This window comes from Pholcus phalangioides, unplaced genomic scaffold (genome assembly GCF_987345545.1).
Source record: "Pholcus phalangioides strain wild (caught in Gottingen) unplaced genomic scaffold, Ppha-v1.0 ptg000009l_1, whole genome shotgun sequence".
Lineage (NCBI taxonomy): Eukaryota > Metazoa > Arthropoda > Arachnida > Araneae > Pholcidae > Pholcus > Pholcus phalangioides.
Genome location: NW_028301602.1, coordinates 52987589 through 53002736, shown reverse-complemented (window position 1 = coordinate 53002736; position 15148 = coordinate 52987589). Strand labels below are relative to the sequence as shown.

The 15148-nt window shown below is 36.2% G+C and overlaps 1 protein-coding gene across 1 annotated transcript in view; it reads left to right on the top strand.

The window, feature by feature from the left end:
* Positions 1-14448, top strand: part of LOC149083293 (DNA excision repair protein ERCC-6-like) — a 435993-nt gene extending 421545 nt beyond the window's left edge. The window contains exon 21 of the mRNA XM_089236536.1: positions 13547-14448. Within this exon, the coding sequence (XP_089092662.1) occupies positions 13547-14069 (523 nt within the window). The 3' untranslated portion in view covers positions 14070-14448. The remainder of the gene's footprint in view (positions 1-13546) is intronic.
* Positions 14449-15148: the final 700 nt, after the last annotated feature.

The window sequence follows — 15148 nt, the reverse complement described above, 5'->3', positions numbered from 1 at the left end:
AATTTTGGACATATTGGAGCAGCAAAACAGTTCTGTATTCACAAGTGACTATTTTTTTTCAAGTTTTAGAAGACTTGCAAGTAAAATTGTTTTATGAAAACCAACATCTTTGTCCCAAAAATATTCTAGGTTTTGTCCTGGGAAAAGAACCTAAGCTGGATAGATAGGCGAAGCTGGATAGTGTGCTCAGTTACTTAAAATCCTCCAAGATAGAAGAAATGACTTCTAATCAAAAGTAAGTTCAACTATTGCACTTTTAAATGGCATATCGGATGATGACCCTGAATTGACCAAGATTCAATTTATCAAAGATCAGATATCTTTTATTGGAAGCAAACAATGCCGATACAGTTGTGAAACAATCCTGTGGGCTGCACGCTTTTATTTCAGCTATCCAGCTGCATATGCCATGCTGACGCTTCCTCATCAGTCATATTTGAGAAGTTTAACATCATCTCTTAATTTCAGTGGTGAAAGCTGCACTCAAAATTCATGTCGCTAAGTGATCAAGGAGTGAAGTGGCCTACACAATTCACTTCGGATGTAGTTTTGACTGCATGGGCATCTGAAATATAAAAGAATATACGTTAGAACAAAATGTAATGAAATCTGATTGATGATTGCGTTCAAAAAATTTAATATATAATTTAAAAATTTTTTAAGCAGTCATGTATCCCTCCATTTTTTCCAAGTGTGTGTCCTAAAAAAGAAAATTTTTGAAAAAATAATTAGAGAAATTTAAAAAATTATTTAGTGAACTAATTGATGGATGAATGGAGGCATGTAACAATCCGTTCCCATTGCTTTTATGAAAACTGTTTTTGTTGATTTTTTAAATGCATTAATACTTGCTGGGGTGAAAAATGACCCAACAATGACAGCAATTTAACACAGAATTTTCACAACTCCAGTTAAGGGTTAAACAAAAAGTTTGGCTATTAAAATATTACAACCAGAAATGAAAGAAATTCGAATTAAAAAAAAAATGCATTTGAAGAAAAAAATTGGAAATAAAAAATATGTGAATGTTTGGATCGAAGTCACATTATAATATAAATGATGAACATAGGCTTACCTCGAAATATAAAAATAATCACGGAAATAAATGGGAAGAACCACCTAACAAATAAAGAATTGCAGAAATTAATTAAAAATCATTAAAACATTTACATAGCGAAATTCAAAATACACAATCTTTGCAAAACAAAATTCCCGATCTGAAAGAAGAAAGCAAAGCGAACATGTTGGCCTCAATCGATGACTCATAACTTGGGTTGGCAACACACAAGCAGGCACGCTAAGGACAGCTGGTGTCTTTATTGGATTATAGGACCATCTGCCCCTAGCATGATGGTGTCACTACTGTTGCTGCTTCTTTGTAAAGGGAAAAAGAAACCTGTGAGATAATACACCACTACATTTAGATGTGTGATGCAATCCTTATTCATGAATTTACTAAAGATAGAGCATCAGAATGTAGCCAAAGGTTAGAAAATGTAAGAATTAGAAATTTTTGCTTTTGTATATAACTTTAAATAACTAAGATACTTCATATGAAAAATATATATATATTCTGGCCACTTTTTTTTATGAGACGTTTTGAAAAAACCCCACTTATAAAATCTTATGTCATTTAAAAATATACCATCAGAATGTACCCCAAGGATATAAAATGTGGTAAAAATGAAACATTTTGGCTAATGATGAACCAATATGATATTTTTCAAGGAAAAAAATGATATTCGTATTTAGGCCACTTTTATTTGATTTTTTGAAAACAACCAAACTGGTTTATTTAAAAAACCACTTGGTTTTAAACCAAAGGTTTAAACCAAACAACCCTGATTCCTAACATCAGCAAGAATCTATTCTCAGTTAGTCAGAATCTGAATAAAGGATTTGAATTTCAAGCACCTAAGCAGGGATGTGTTTTACTAAAAATTTGTGAAATTGTGTGTGCGTATGACTGAAGATAGAAAAGGTTTCAATTATAATAAAAAAACGTTTATTAATGAGATGAAGCAAAGGTACGACTGACTCGAGCCGATACAAAAGAACATCTGCCTCAAAAGGCGGGAAAAATAACATAGGTAATAATTGTGAAAGCGGTGCCATCTAGTGGTGATAGAGAAAAAGAATATAATATGAATACTCTAGCTACATACACAAAGATACTCCCACCCCTATCAAGAATATATGCATGGTGTCATATTATTCTTGATACATAAGTAGAACACATATCTTAGCATCTGATTAATAAACTAAAAATTTCTTTCAAAAATACCCCTAGTAGCTCGAATGCCGAATACTCGAACATAACATTTCTACTCGAATGAATTTCATGGCATTATCACTGTAAACATTTTTTTTAGCACCTCTGCGGAAACAAAATCATTGAACGGCTGCAATAAATGCACTAGGTGTAAGATCACTGACAACTTCGATATGAACAGCTTTCGGGCAAAACACAAAAATAACAATATATTCCTTCGTCGAAAGAGATCCGAGACTTCTGTGTAGTTTTATGTTGACAGATCCTGCAAAGTAAAATCCATCAAAAGAGACATCCTAAGAAATATGTTCAATTGGTTCCAATGAATATTAGAATGCCACTTTCTCAAATGAAAGTCATGTTCTTTGAAAACACCGATAAGCTGCAGCTGCGAACCGTTTATAGTGCTTGTCAAATCATCACAACCGGATACTATATCGTCAACATACGTGTCGTTCTTAATGACGTCCAAAACAGCTAATAAGCTCTCCTCACAGTTCAAGGCCATCTGATGCAATGATCTAGTAGTGGAGAAGGGGTTCGATGATGTTCCGTAAGTTACCGTTCACAGTTGATAATTGTCTTGAAAATACCTCTCACAAAATTCCTCTTCAGGGGAGAGACAGTTTTCATGGGACACTGTAGGAATCTCGTCTGTTTAATCGATATCCAATTCAGAATGAAGACATATCAAATTAGCATTAGACTGACAGTTATTATTAGCTCCATTATATTTTGTAGGAATCTTTCCTGACAGCACCCAACCAAACAATATATTTTGTGCGATGAGTGCACTATCTTTATCCCATATTTGCCCTGGGCGTATCAAAGAGAAAAAAATACGCAGCTCCAATAATAATGTCAATATTTTTACACTTATCAAAGTAAACATCAGCTAATTTAAGTGAATCAGCATAAGAATTCAGTTCATCCGAATGGATAAACTCAGTAGGCAATGGAGCCGTTAACTTTCTCAAGATATACGAATCAATGTCAATATAATGATTATCATCATAGGTAGAATACAATTTCAAGTTCACTTCCTCTAGTGGTACCGGCATCCACAGCTGCTACTCCTTTCACAGTAAAGGGGGCATTTTTGCGGGGAATTCTCAATGCTTGAACACATGCCTCACTAATAAAGGAACACTGAGAGCCCGAGTTGAGAAGTGCACGGATAATATGGCGATTACCCAACGTATCCAAGACGCACACTTGAGCAGTGGGCAATAGCGCACAGAAAGAAACATTAGCGGAAATATTTGATTGCAACACTGTGGATTCATGCACCTTAGACTCGGTAGATACAGGCATATCCGATAACGCAGCTGTAACACTAGTGGACACAATTTCGTGCAAAGTTGAATAATGCCACTGATCACATCGCGAACACCTGAACAACAGCGAACATTCATAAATCTTGTGAGAGCTGGAGAAACAGTTGATACATAACTGTTTCTTACGAACGAAGTTTTTTTCTCGACCACTAACCAAGATTTGAAAATCGGACACTTGTGTAGCCTGTAAAGGTCTGTTGCATGATGGACAGCTTTTGATGATACTGCTAGGTGACGATGTTGATTTCTGTGGCGCCTTGATTCCACTTGCTGACCTTTCAGGATTGAAGATCTCGAAGGCAGCGCATCTCGAATTGAGAAACTCAAGGAAGTTTCCGAACTTTGGAAAATCTTGTTCTGCTGTCTTTTGAGCCCAAAGCTGTCGCGTTTCTGGATCAACTTTCTCCAGCAGGATTTGAATGAGCCAAGGGTCCAGAGCAGGGTTTAAGCTACGGTCACATTTTTTGCAAAATGTGAATGAAAATCATAGAATTTGAAAAAAATAATAGCCACTTTCGCAAAAATGCGTACAGGAGGTACGCAAGGAGTAGACATCCAACCATCAATCATTACATTAGCATTGTAGCATTTTGCTAAAGCTTTCCCCCCCATTTTCACTTTTTTGCGAAAGGAAATTTTTTATCCAGCTTAAACCCTGGTCCAGAGTAACAGCTTCATCAGCAATGGCACGCGAACTTTGAATAATCTCATCAAAAGTATCGACAATGTGTCTGAGTTTCGGTTCATCAGGAGTAGAAACCAGTTGCTGTTCGAGGAATGTCTTTATCAGGGACGACATTATGACTTTCTTCAGCGGCACTGATCAAAATGGATCAATAATTTTTCCCACGCCTCTATGTATGTTTTTTTTTTTTTATTAACTAACTATTCAATGTAATTTTAAAATTGTTTTATGGAAGCAAGTTTCTTTTATGAGGTGTCATACCTTTTAGCATGGCAAAAACTATACTCTAGTAGAAATATTAAAAATACTATTTAACCCATTGATTTATTTTAAATTTTTAACCCATGTTCTTGATTATATGTGCTATCCTATGCTGGTATAAAGTTTTACGTATCTTAGATACTTAATTTTTTGTAAATTTTCAAAAAAAAAAAATTCATTAAAAACAGCTTACGTGCATGATAAAATACATCACTGTAATTGAATAAAAATTGATTAAAAATAAAGGAAACTTTTCAATTCATGAAATGAAGCAAAAGGTTGGGATTGTCAGCGCCGTGTGCAGTGTCGCTCAATAAAAACTCAATTTGATTGAAGACTTCATTTTATTCCACATCTGGCTGGCTTAGGCATGAAAATAACATAGTGACGAGACATAACGAAAATATATTGAACTATAACCAAAAAAAAAATGAACACTGATGGAGAACAAACATCATCTTTTATAGACAGGGAAATTCTTTCCCTCATGGAAATTGACCGGTTGTCTACGAGCATAATCTGTCATTTGCATAAGGCATGAAGAATTTTTTTTTTCCCCAACAATCAGCCCCCTCATGCCAGATGCTTTCATATAAAAGTTCATATAATAATTTCATATTACTGAGAACAATAGGTTTCGTAAAATAATCTGCAAGATTACATTTGCTATTGATATATTTAAATTTAAAAAGTTCCTTTTCCACAAGGTTTCTTAGAAAATGATACTTTACATCAATATGTTTTGAGCGGTTGTTCTCAACGAGCGAGAATGAAAAATCAATGGCGGCCTGGTTGTCACAATACACAATAAAATTATCAAAATCAATTTCTAATTGTTTGCATTCAAATAAAAGATTTTGCACCCAAATAAGTTCTTTAACACATTCAGTTAATGGTATATACTCGGCCTCCATAGTTGATAAACTAACACATTTATGTTTAAATGTTCGCCATGATATGGGAGCATTATCCAATAACATGATCATTCCTCCCATGGAAATCCTATCATCCCTATTACAGGCGAAGTCAGAATCAGAATAACAATGTAATTTCAAATTTCTGACATTTGATAAATTCAACATAAAATGTTTAGAATCGTTCACATATCCCAATAATTTTAACAAAATATTCCAGTGTTTCAGACCTGGGTTTTCTTGAAATTGTGACAATATATTAACAGCATAACAAAGATCTGGACGTGTACGATTTGCAATAAATGCCAAGCAACCTAATACACTTCTGTAAGGAAAATTGTTCATTTCATTTACTTGATCAGTAATAGCTGGACAGTCAAGTTTTGTCAGTACACAACCTTTAGCAATAGGTAAAGAACAATGAGGATATCTGTATTTAGAATACATATTACAAATTTTATCTATATATTGGTGTTGATGAATAAATAACTTGCCATCCTCTTCAATGAATTCAACACCTAACAATTTTTTAGTTGGACCTAAATCTTTTAAGTCAAATTTACTGTTCAAAAGAGATTTAGCATGGTTTAAATCATTTTCTGATTTTCCAAAAATAATAGTATCATTGACATAAAATGATAATAATACACTTGTTCCAAATATATACACAATTACACCATTTCAATTTCTTAAATTGTAAAGATTTAAGAACAGAATCAAATTCTAAAAACCACTCACGTCCACTCTGGCGTAGACCATAGATTGCTTTGTTCAAGCGACAGACATAATTAGGTTTGATAGAGTCAATGAAACCAAATAGTTGTTTCATGTACACCTCATGATTCAATTTCGCATAAAGATATGCGTATTTGACATCTAATTGACAATGAAGCCATCCAAGACAACTTACTAACAAACTGAAAAATAACCTCACAAGTGTAAAGTTGACCACAGGACTAAATACTTCTTTATAAGAGTCACCTTTGATTTGATTGTAACCTTTAGTTACAAGTCTAGCTTTACAGCGTTCAATGTTCCCTTTTTCATTTCTTTTCACTGTGTAAACCCATCTATTTTCCAAGATTTTTGTATTCTCCAAGGAACCAAAGTTCACACTTCACGTTCATTCATAACATCCATCTCTGCATCCATAGCTTTCTGCCATTCAGATGAATCAGGAGATTTCATAGCTTTGTGAAAGTTTCGCGGAATTTTTGCGTTAACATGATTAGCTTCGAGTTTAGTGATTTTCACTTTCCCTGAACATTTGTTTTTACCACTGAAATCGATAACATTCTTATTATATCTAGTCTTATTTTTTTCACAATATTTTTTGATATCATGTGAACGTAACCTTATATTTGTTCCGGATATTCCGTAATAAATATCAACACATGATCCATCGGGTCGAGGAACAGCTTTACGTATCTAATTAACATCACTACAAGGGATAATGTCAGATGCGGCTGAAACTTGAATTTGCGATCCGCTCGCCGCTTTTGAAATTCAAATTTGCGATTCATTATCAGATTTTGAAATTCGAGTTTGCATGCTTCGTTAAAAACATCCAAAATAGCCATACTAAGGACCCGGATTGTGACCTCACAACCTCGGCAGACTGATACATTCCGGCTTGTAGGAGGCTTTGATAGAACCCTCGTTGAAAGTGCAAGGAGTGTGATACATGAGCGACAACTTCCATTACAGTTGGGGACAGAAGCTATCAACGCTGCTGTCTATATGCTGAATAGAACTATTTAGTTTGAGAGAGTTTTTTAAATATATATATATATCTATACAAATATATATATATATATTAAATATATATATCTATATAAATATATATATATATTAAATATATATATATATATATATGTAGGATTTTTATTTTTAGTTCTTTTGTTGTTGGTAGATGTTGCTGCGGCACGCAAGTGAATAAGTAGTATTGTAAAGATTAGTTTTGGCAACAGTGAGTTTTGCCGGGAGAAGTCAGCAGGAAAGGCTGTGTTTTTTGTTATATCTGTGTGTGATCGTCTCGTATGTTTTTGTGCGTGTAATAAATGTTTCGAAAATGGAGGCTGTGTGTTTTTCTCTGTGAAGAGCCCACAGAGAAATTGGGGGCTCAGCCGGGATCGATTTGAATTCGTCAGATTTGGATGTGAGGGCAAATCATCTTGATTTGAGTTTCCTCTTCAGAATCGCACTGATTCAGGTGAGCCACCCAGGCTCGGAGGTTCGACGATTGCAGGAAGGTTTCTGTCTTCGTGGGATCAGTTCCGTCTTCACAAGACTGTGCTGGAGATTTCGTGATCTGTTTCGTCTCCGCCGAAGGTCGTCAAGACTCGAAAAGTGCGCGTCAGTGATAAATGTGGATCGCTATAAGTGTTTCTGACCGAAAGTACATTGCAGTGTCACTTACATCCTTTCACACGATGTCGCCATGTCTTATTTGGCACAGGGCATCAAAGAGGACTTGAAGGTGCTTGCGAGTGAATTAGGATTGGACACGCCCCCTAATTTCAAAATCATAGATCTCAAGAACGGCATTCTGGAAAGCAAAGAATATGATGAGTTTTGCAAAGAGTTGCTGGAAACTATCATAGGTGATCGAAAGGAAGAGCAGAAGAGAAGAGGCGCAATGGACGAGCAGCAGAGGAAAGATGAGATGAAAGAGCAACATAGGAGAGACGCAATCGAGGAGCAACAGAGGAGAGACGCTGTCGAGGAGCAATGGAGGAGAGACGCGATGGAAGAACAACGTACGAGACTGGAAATATAGAAACTGAAAATTGAGGTAGAATCCTGATCAGGCGGAAGCGCTCAGTTTGAAAACGCTAAAAGTCCAGGCAGAGCGTTTCAAAACCTGATGCAAAGATTCAATATGAGTTTTCATATAAGTTTCTACCTTGTGCTCTTTGAGCTGCAAGCTCACCGTGTATCAGTACCAAAGGAGAAATGGGTCACTCATCTTCTTGGACTATGACCTCATGAAATAAACCAACTGATTGCACGAGATCCCAAAGAGAATGTGGAGAATTACGACCTCGTAAAAGATCTGTTGATGAAAAGATTCAAATTGACGGCGGAAAAGTTTCGTCAGATGTTTGTCTCACATCAGAAGAAGCAGACCAGTACTTGGCGAGATTTTCATCACGAATTATGCACATATTTTGATGGCTGGACATCCTCTTTAAAAGTAACAACATTCGATCAGTTAAGGGATTTGATCATCACAGATCAAGTTGAAAAGCAAAGCCCAGTTGATTTCCGAGATTATCATTTAGACGAATGGAGTAATTTTGTCTCTCCTACCGAACTGTCAGAAAAACTTGATGATTATGAAAGTGTTAAGAGACTTGTGAAAACATCACATGCTGGTGAGTGGAAACGACGAAAATTCCAGAAACCAACATTCCAAAATTTCCAGCATAAATTCTGCAAAATCAAGGACGTCAAGAATAAAGCAGGAGGAGGATGGAAATAGACAAACCAAGAAGAACAATAGTCAGATGAGATGTTATGGGGATGGTAATGGGGGCCACACTTGAAGTTCCAGTGTCCCGAGTTATTCAAGAACAACAATTGCTCAACATCGTTCAACAAGGACAGCGAGAGACAGGAAACGTCAGATAGTCACATTACCAAACACAGTGATAGTACCGAAGTTGGAGAGGTTCCTACTAAACAGATGAAATTAAAAAATTTGACAGTTTGTGCACTCGTCAACACGGGCAGTGCAGTATGCCTGTTGCGTGAGCATGTATACAGACAAGATGTTGGCATTCTGGAATTCACTCATAAGCCCATACTACTATCTGGAATTGGGGAGGGACAGGTGTGGACTGAAGGATCCTTCGAACAGGAAGTTGAGTTGGACGGAAATAGCTTTACCCTTACGTGGCATGTTGTACCCACAACACAACTGAACTTTCAAGCAGTGATTGGAGCTGGAATCCGAAAACAGGCTTCATTGCACTTCAACGAAAGTAAAGTCACTTTTCGTAAGGAGGAGAGAGAGGACATTGGCTCATGCAGATATCTGAACTGAATCAAGACCCCCCCCCCCCAAAGCAGAATGTTTTGCATTGTTCTGCAATGAGCCCTTGACTTACTGGAAATGTTCTGCAGTTCCCATAATAGTGTTTTCTAAATTTTTCTTAAAATCCTTCCTAATTGTTCTGCAATAGCACTGATTGGTCTGTGACATACGTTGCAGACTTCAGCATATTTTGCTTTGGTGATCAAGACTAACTTGAACTGGGTCACATTTGTGATAGAGAAGTGAGGGAGAAGCTAAGAAAGACTGTTTTGTCTTACAGGCCGGAAAAGACTGAAAAAACGAATGTCTCTATGAGAAATATTCTCAATGATGAAACACCTGTATATCAGAGAGCTCAGCGCCTATCATTTCCTGAGAGACAAGCAGATCCATGAATGGCTGGAAGAAGGAATTATCAGACCAAGTTCTTCTGACTATGCCAGCCCAAGGGTATTGGTGAAGAAAAAGGACAACACAACTAGGTTGTGCATTGATTATAGAAAATTGAACAGGAAGCTCGTCAAAGACAGATTTCCTCTGCCATTGATAGAAGATGTTTTTGATAAGTTGCAGGGTTCAAAATTGTACACCACACTGGATCTTAAAAATGGGTTTTTCCATGTAGATGTTGTTGAAGACTGTAGAAAGTACACTTCCTTCGTGGTTCCCGACGGTCAGTTTGAGTTTAATAAGGTCCCATTCGGGTTAAGCACCAGCTCAAGTGTCTTTCAGCGGTATGTTTTCAGCATTTTCGGGGACCTCATGAACAAAGGTGTTGTTATTGTTTATATGGATGACTTGATCATCGCCTCGGCTGATGAAAGGGACGGCTCGGATAAGTTGGAAACTGTTTTTAGAGTGGCGTCAAAATATGGCCTTGAGATCAAATTGAAAAAATGTCAATTTTTGAAACAACAGGTAGAGTTCCTCGGACATATCGTAGAAAATGGGTCAATACGCCCGTCTCCGGAAAAGACACTAGCAGTGAAAAAATTTCCTGTCCCAACGAGCATGAAGCAAACGCAGAGTTTTTTAGGACTTGCGGGATATTTCAGAAAGTTTATCCCAGGATACGCCAAGATCGCCAAACCACTAAGTGATTTGTTGAGAAAAGACCATATATTTGATTTTGGTCCCGAACAAGAAGAAGCATTCAATAAGCTCAAAACATCACTAACCGAAAGTCCAGTGCTAAGTATTTTTCAACAAGGGCGGAGAATAGAGTTGCATACAGATGCCAGCAAACATGGTTACGGTGCAGTATTACTACAAGCGGATGACGGAAGCTTACATCCAGTTTACTACATGTCGGAAAAAACAAGTCCCGCTGAGAAGTACAGTAGCTATGAGCTAGAAGTTCTAGCAATTATCAAAGCCTTGAAGTTCTGAGTATATCTGTTGGGTACTAGATTCAAAATTGTCACTGACTGTTCGGCATTTCAGAAGACCATGGACAAGAAAGATCTTGTTACAAGAATCGCTAGATGGGCTCTTCTTCTGGAATAATTTGATTATGAAATCACTCATAGGCCCGGTCAGAGGAGGCAGCATGTCGACGCCTTAAGTAGACACCCAGTCATGATAGTTGGGAATGACACCTTGACGGCCAAACAGAAAAATGCCCAATTAGAAGATGAACAGATTTGTGCCCTTAGAGCACTGACAATGAATCTGAAGAATACTTTGTAAGGAACAATTCTCTACAAATTTATGAATGGTCGCGAACTCATTGTTGTTCCAAAAGACATGCAGATGGAGCTGATAAAATTAGCCCATGAAAAAGGTCACTTTTCCATATCTAAGACGGAAGAGGTTCTGAAGCAAGAGTTCCATATTTCTAACTTGAGCAAGCTGACAGAAAGAGTTATTCTCAGTTGTGTTCCATGCATATTGGCAAACAAAAAATGTGGGGAAAAGAAAGGGAACCCAATTGAACCCAAATCCCAATTTTGAATCCAATCCCAAAAGCAGATGTACCGCTAGGAACTTATCATGTTGATTTCATAGGTCTCTTACCTTCAACGAATAAGAATTACCAGCATATACTAACTGTTGTAGATGCATTCACGAAATTCACCTGGTGGTATCCGGTTAAGTCTACGTCGGCAGAGGATGCCTTAGAGAAGTTGAAGCTTCAGCAGAAGACTTTTGGGAGTCTGTACCGGATTATAACTGACAGAGGCTCAGCATTCGCTTCGAAAGCTTTCAGTGATTATTGTGCTTAAGAGGGCATCATGCAAGTGGGACCGGACAGGTCGAAAGAATCCACCATACTCTAATACCATTCTTAACCAAGTTGACTCTAGACGATCCAACAAAGTGGTTCAAGAAAGTCCATAAGTTGCAGAGGGTCTTGAACAGCACGACTAGTCGAAGTACGAAATACACGCCATTTGAACTTTAAACTGGTGTGAAAATGAAAAATAAAGAAAACATTGTAATAAGAGATCTCCTGATGGAAGAGGCAGTAGATGAATTCCACGATCAAATGTGATTAGAGAAGAGGCGAAGAAAAATATCCACAAGATTCAGTCTGAAAATAGGCGTACTTACAACAAAAAGAGAAAAAAGGCACCCAAGTAGTAAGTTGGTGACCTGGTGGCTATACAAAGGATTCAGTTCGGCCCCGGACTAAAGTTGAGACCCAAATTCTTTGGTCCATATGAAGTGACAAAAGTGAATGCTAAGGACAGATATGAGGTCAAGAAAGTCGGAGATCATTCAGGTCCTATCACCACTGCTACCGCAGCTGATCTCATGAAAGCATGAAATGTTATTAAAAATGTATACGAATATTTGTGTTTTGAATTTTTATGCTTATATGAATACGATGTTTTGAATTTTTTATACTGATACAAATTTTATGCTCTGAATTTTTCGTGCTTATACGAATATTGTGGTCATTTAAAATGCCAATGAGTTGCAGGATGGCCGAGCTGTAAGATTTTTATTTTTAGTTCTTTTTGTTGTCGGTAGATGGCGCTGCGGAACGCAAGTGAATAAGTAGTATTGTAAAGATTAGTTTTGGCAACAGTGAGTTTATCCGGGAGAAGTCGGCGGGAGAGGCCGCGTTTTTTGTTATATCTGTGTGTGATCGTCTTTTTTTTTTTTTTTGCACATAATAAATGTTTCGAAAATGGAGGCTGTGTGTTTTTCTCTGTGAAGAGCCCACATATATATGACTTTAAGACAGAGGTAAAAATGCATGTGCAGTTCTTGAGGGTTTTTTTTTCATTTTTCAAGAAAAGGAGTTTTTGAGAAAGTAGGTTTGATTGTACTTTGATCACATTTTGAAGAGATCATTACAAATCAAAGTATGTGTGAATAACATGTAAAAAATTACTTTAATTTTTCATTTATCATTTAAATTTCATTAATATTATATAAATCACTTTATTTATTCTTAAGATATTTTTTGCTGAAATCACTAAAACCACATAGGTTATTTTATGTTGTTTGGTTTTTCTACCTTCTTTCAGATTTCTACAGAGTAATCTCTCTTGCATAGTTTCAATGGTTTGATCTTCCAAAACATTGTCAGAGTTAAAAACAACTGATTGGTTAGAACACTGTTTTTCATTACTTTTAGTTTTCATCACATTTTGTTCAGAAAAGTGATCATGTGAAAAAACTTTGTTAATCGCAGAATGTCCATAAATATGGGCTGCAAATAGAAGTGTAGTTGGGTGGGAAATGCTCTGTCTCAAAACAAGAATATTTTGAAAGTATTTTCTTTTTGTGTAAACGAGAAAGAATAGGTACAAAAATGAAAATAAGTGATCAAAAAACAGTTGAAACTGATTTTGGGTTTAAAAAAAATCACCAAAGCTCTAGGTTTAAGAAAAAAATGGCCTGTGTCACATGTACTTTAATAACTGAGTTTCTACCGTTTTAAAAAAACAGCATTAGTGAAACCATTTTTTTTTTATTTATACACAGAATGAACTGCATATTATATTTCACCTTTCAAATTCCATCAAAAATAAAACTAAATTGCCTTTCAAAGACAAAATTTCTAATATTCTGTTAAATTTGCAGACACCACTTTGGTATCAAGAAGACATTCCCTCAGAATTCAAATACAAGGATTGCTTCTCAGCAAAGTGGGAATTTTTCTCCTGAAGAACCAACTCCTAGCACTTCTGGTTTCATGGCAAAAAAAACAAGGAGTTCTTTTGATGGAAAAAATTCAAATTTATCAGCAAGTACCTGCTCTTCTGATCTTTTAGCCACCATAAAAAAAAGGAAGGAAGAATTTGGTGATGAGAAAAATTTTAAGGATGATAATGAAAGTGATGATATGGAAGGTGAAAATAATCATGCTGTATATTTAAGACAGTCAAAGGGGATTGATGAACTTTTAGGAGATATAAAAAACTTTATTGCATTCCGGGCAACTGATGATGGTAAAGCAACTACTGGGGAGCTCCTTCTAGAGTTTAGACACAGAATACCGAAGGAACAGACTGCAGTATTCAAGGCTTTGCTGAGTAAAATTTGTGATTTTTCTAGGTCAATTAGTGGGGATGGAGTATGGAATTTGAAAGAAGAATTCAGGTGAAACAAATATTTCATCCAAGTCTGACAAGCTGATGGAGATTAAATTTTGGTTGTGCATCGCTGTTTGTGATAAAGATGTTGGTCCAATTCTCGTGAAAAGCAACTTTCTCGAAGTGATAAATAAACCTACAGGGAAGGAAGGTATCAATACTTCTATAGCCACAGATCTCTCACACATCTATTTCCTTTATTCAAATTTATGTTGTATACTTTGAACAGATCAAGCAAATATTGTATTTTCTTTTCACTTTTTTTCCCAGTAAACTATATCTATGAAAGAAATAATAGAACAAGGCGAATAGTATTTGATTTTATGTATTCAAAATGAAATTTTCTACCGCATGCTGTAACATTGTTCAATAAATAAGAATTTTTTCTGACTGTTTTTAATTTTAAATTGAGAATAGCTATATACACTGTACTCCAGTGTTCACATTATGTATCTAAATGTGTGATTCACACATCGAAATGAAATTTACACCTACAGCTTTACAGGAGTGATAATGCTGTTGTGATACGATGGGGTTGGGTGGACTGGATACATATAGCTTATACTGTTCAACAATTTTTCATTTTTTTTTACCAAAATGAAAGTAGCCACCTTTTATATTTATAAACTTGGGGTCTCTGAACACTAAGGCTAAGGACATAGTGGAAGCGGTGAGCAAAGCAACGAATGAGAAGGAAGAGCAGCGACACGAGAATATAGCTGCGAGGTAGGAACATAGTACACATAGTGAGGGCGTTTGATGTAGCAGAGAGTATCAAATAGAAACTCGCTATCAGCTTGGTTTTTTAAATTAAAGAATGCTTAAAAATTTCATAATTATAAAAATCATTGCTCAGACAACAATTTAGAAATAATAATGTTGTGTGAATATCACTATTTTTAAATATAAACTGCAGAAATATTCTTCATATTTTGGTCGCTCCTCTCCCTACACATCTTTTCCTGTGGCACTTGAGTGTGATCACTTCTCGAAAGATCAATAATATATTCTATTAATATGACATGAATGTCGCTCTCCACTTGTTAATACAAGATATACAGAAGACTGGATGTTGTGAAGATATTTATTA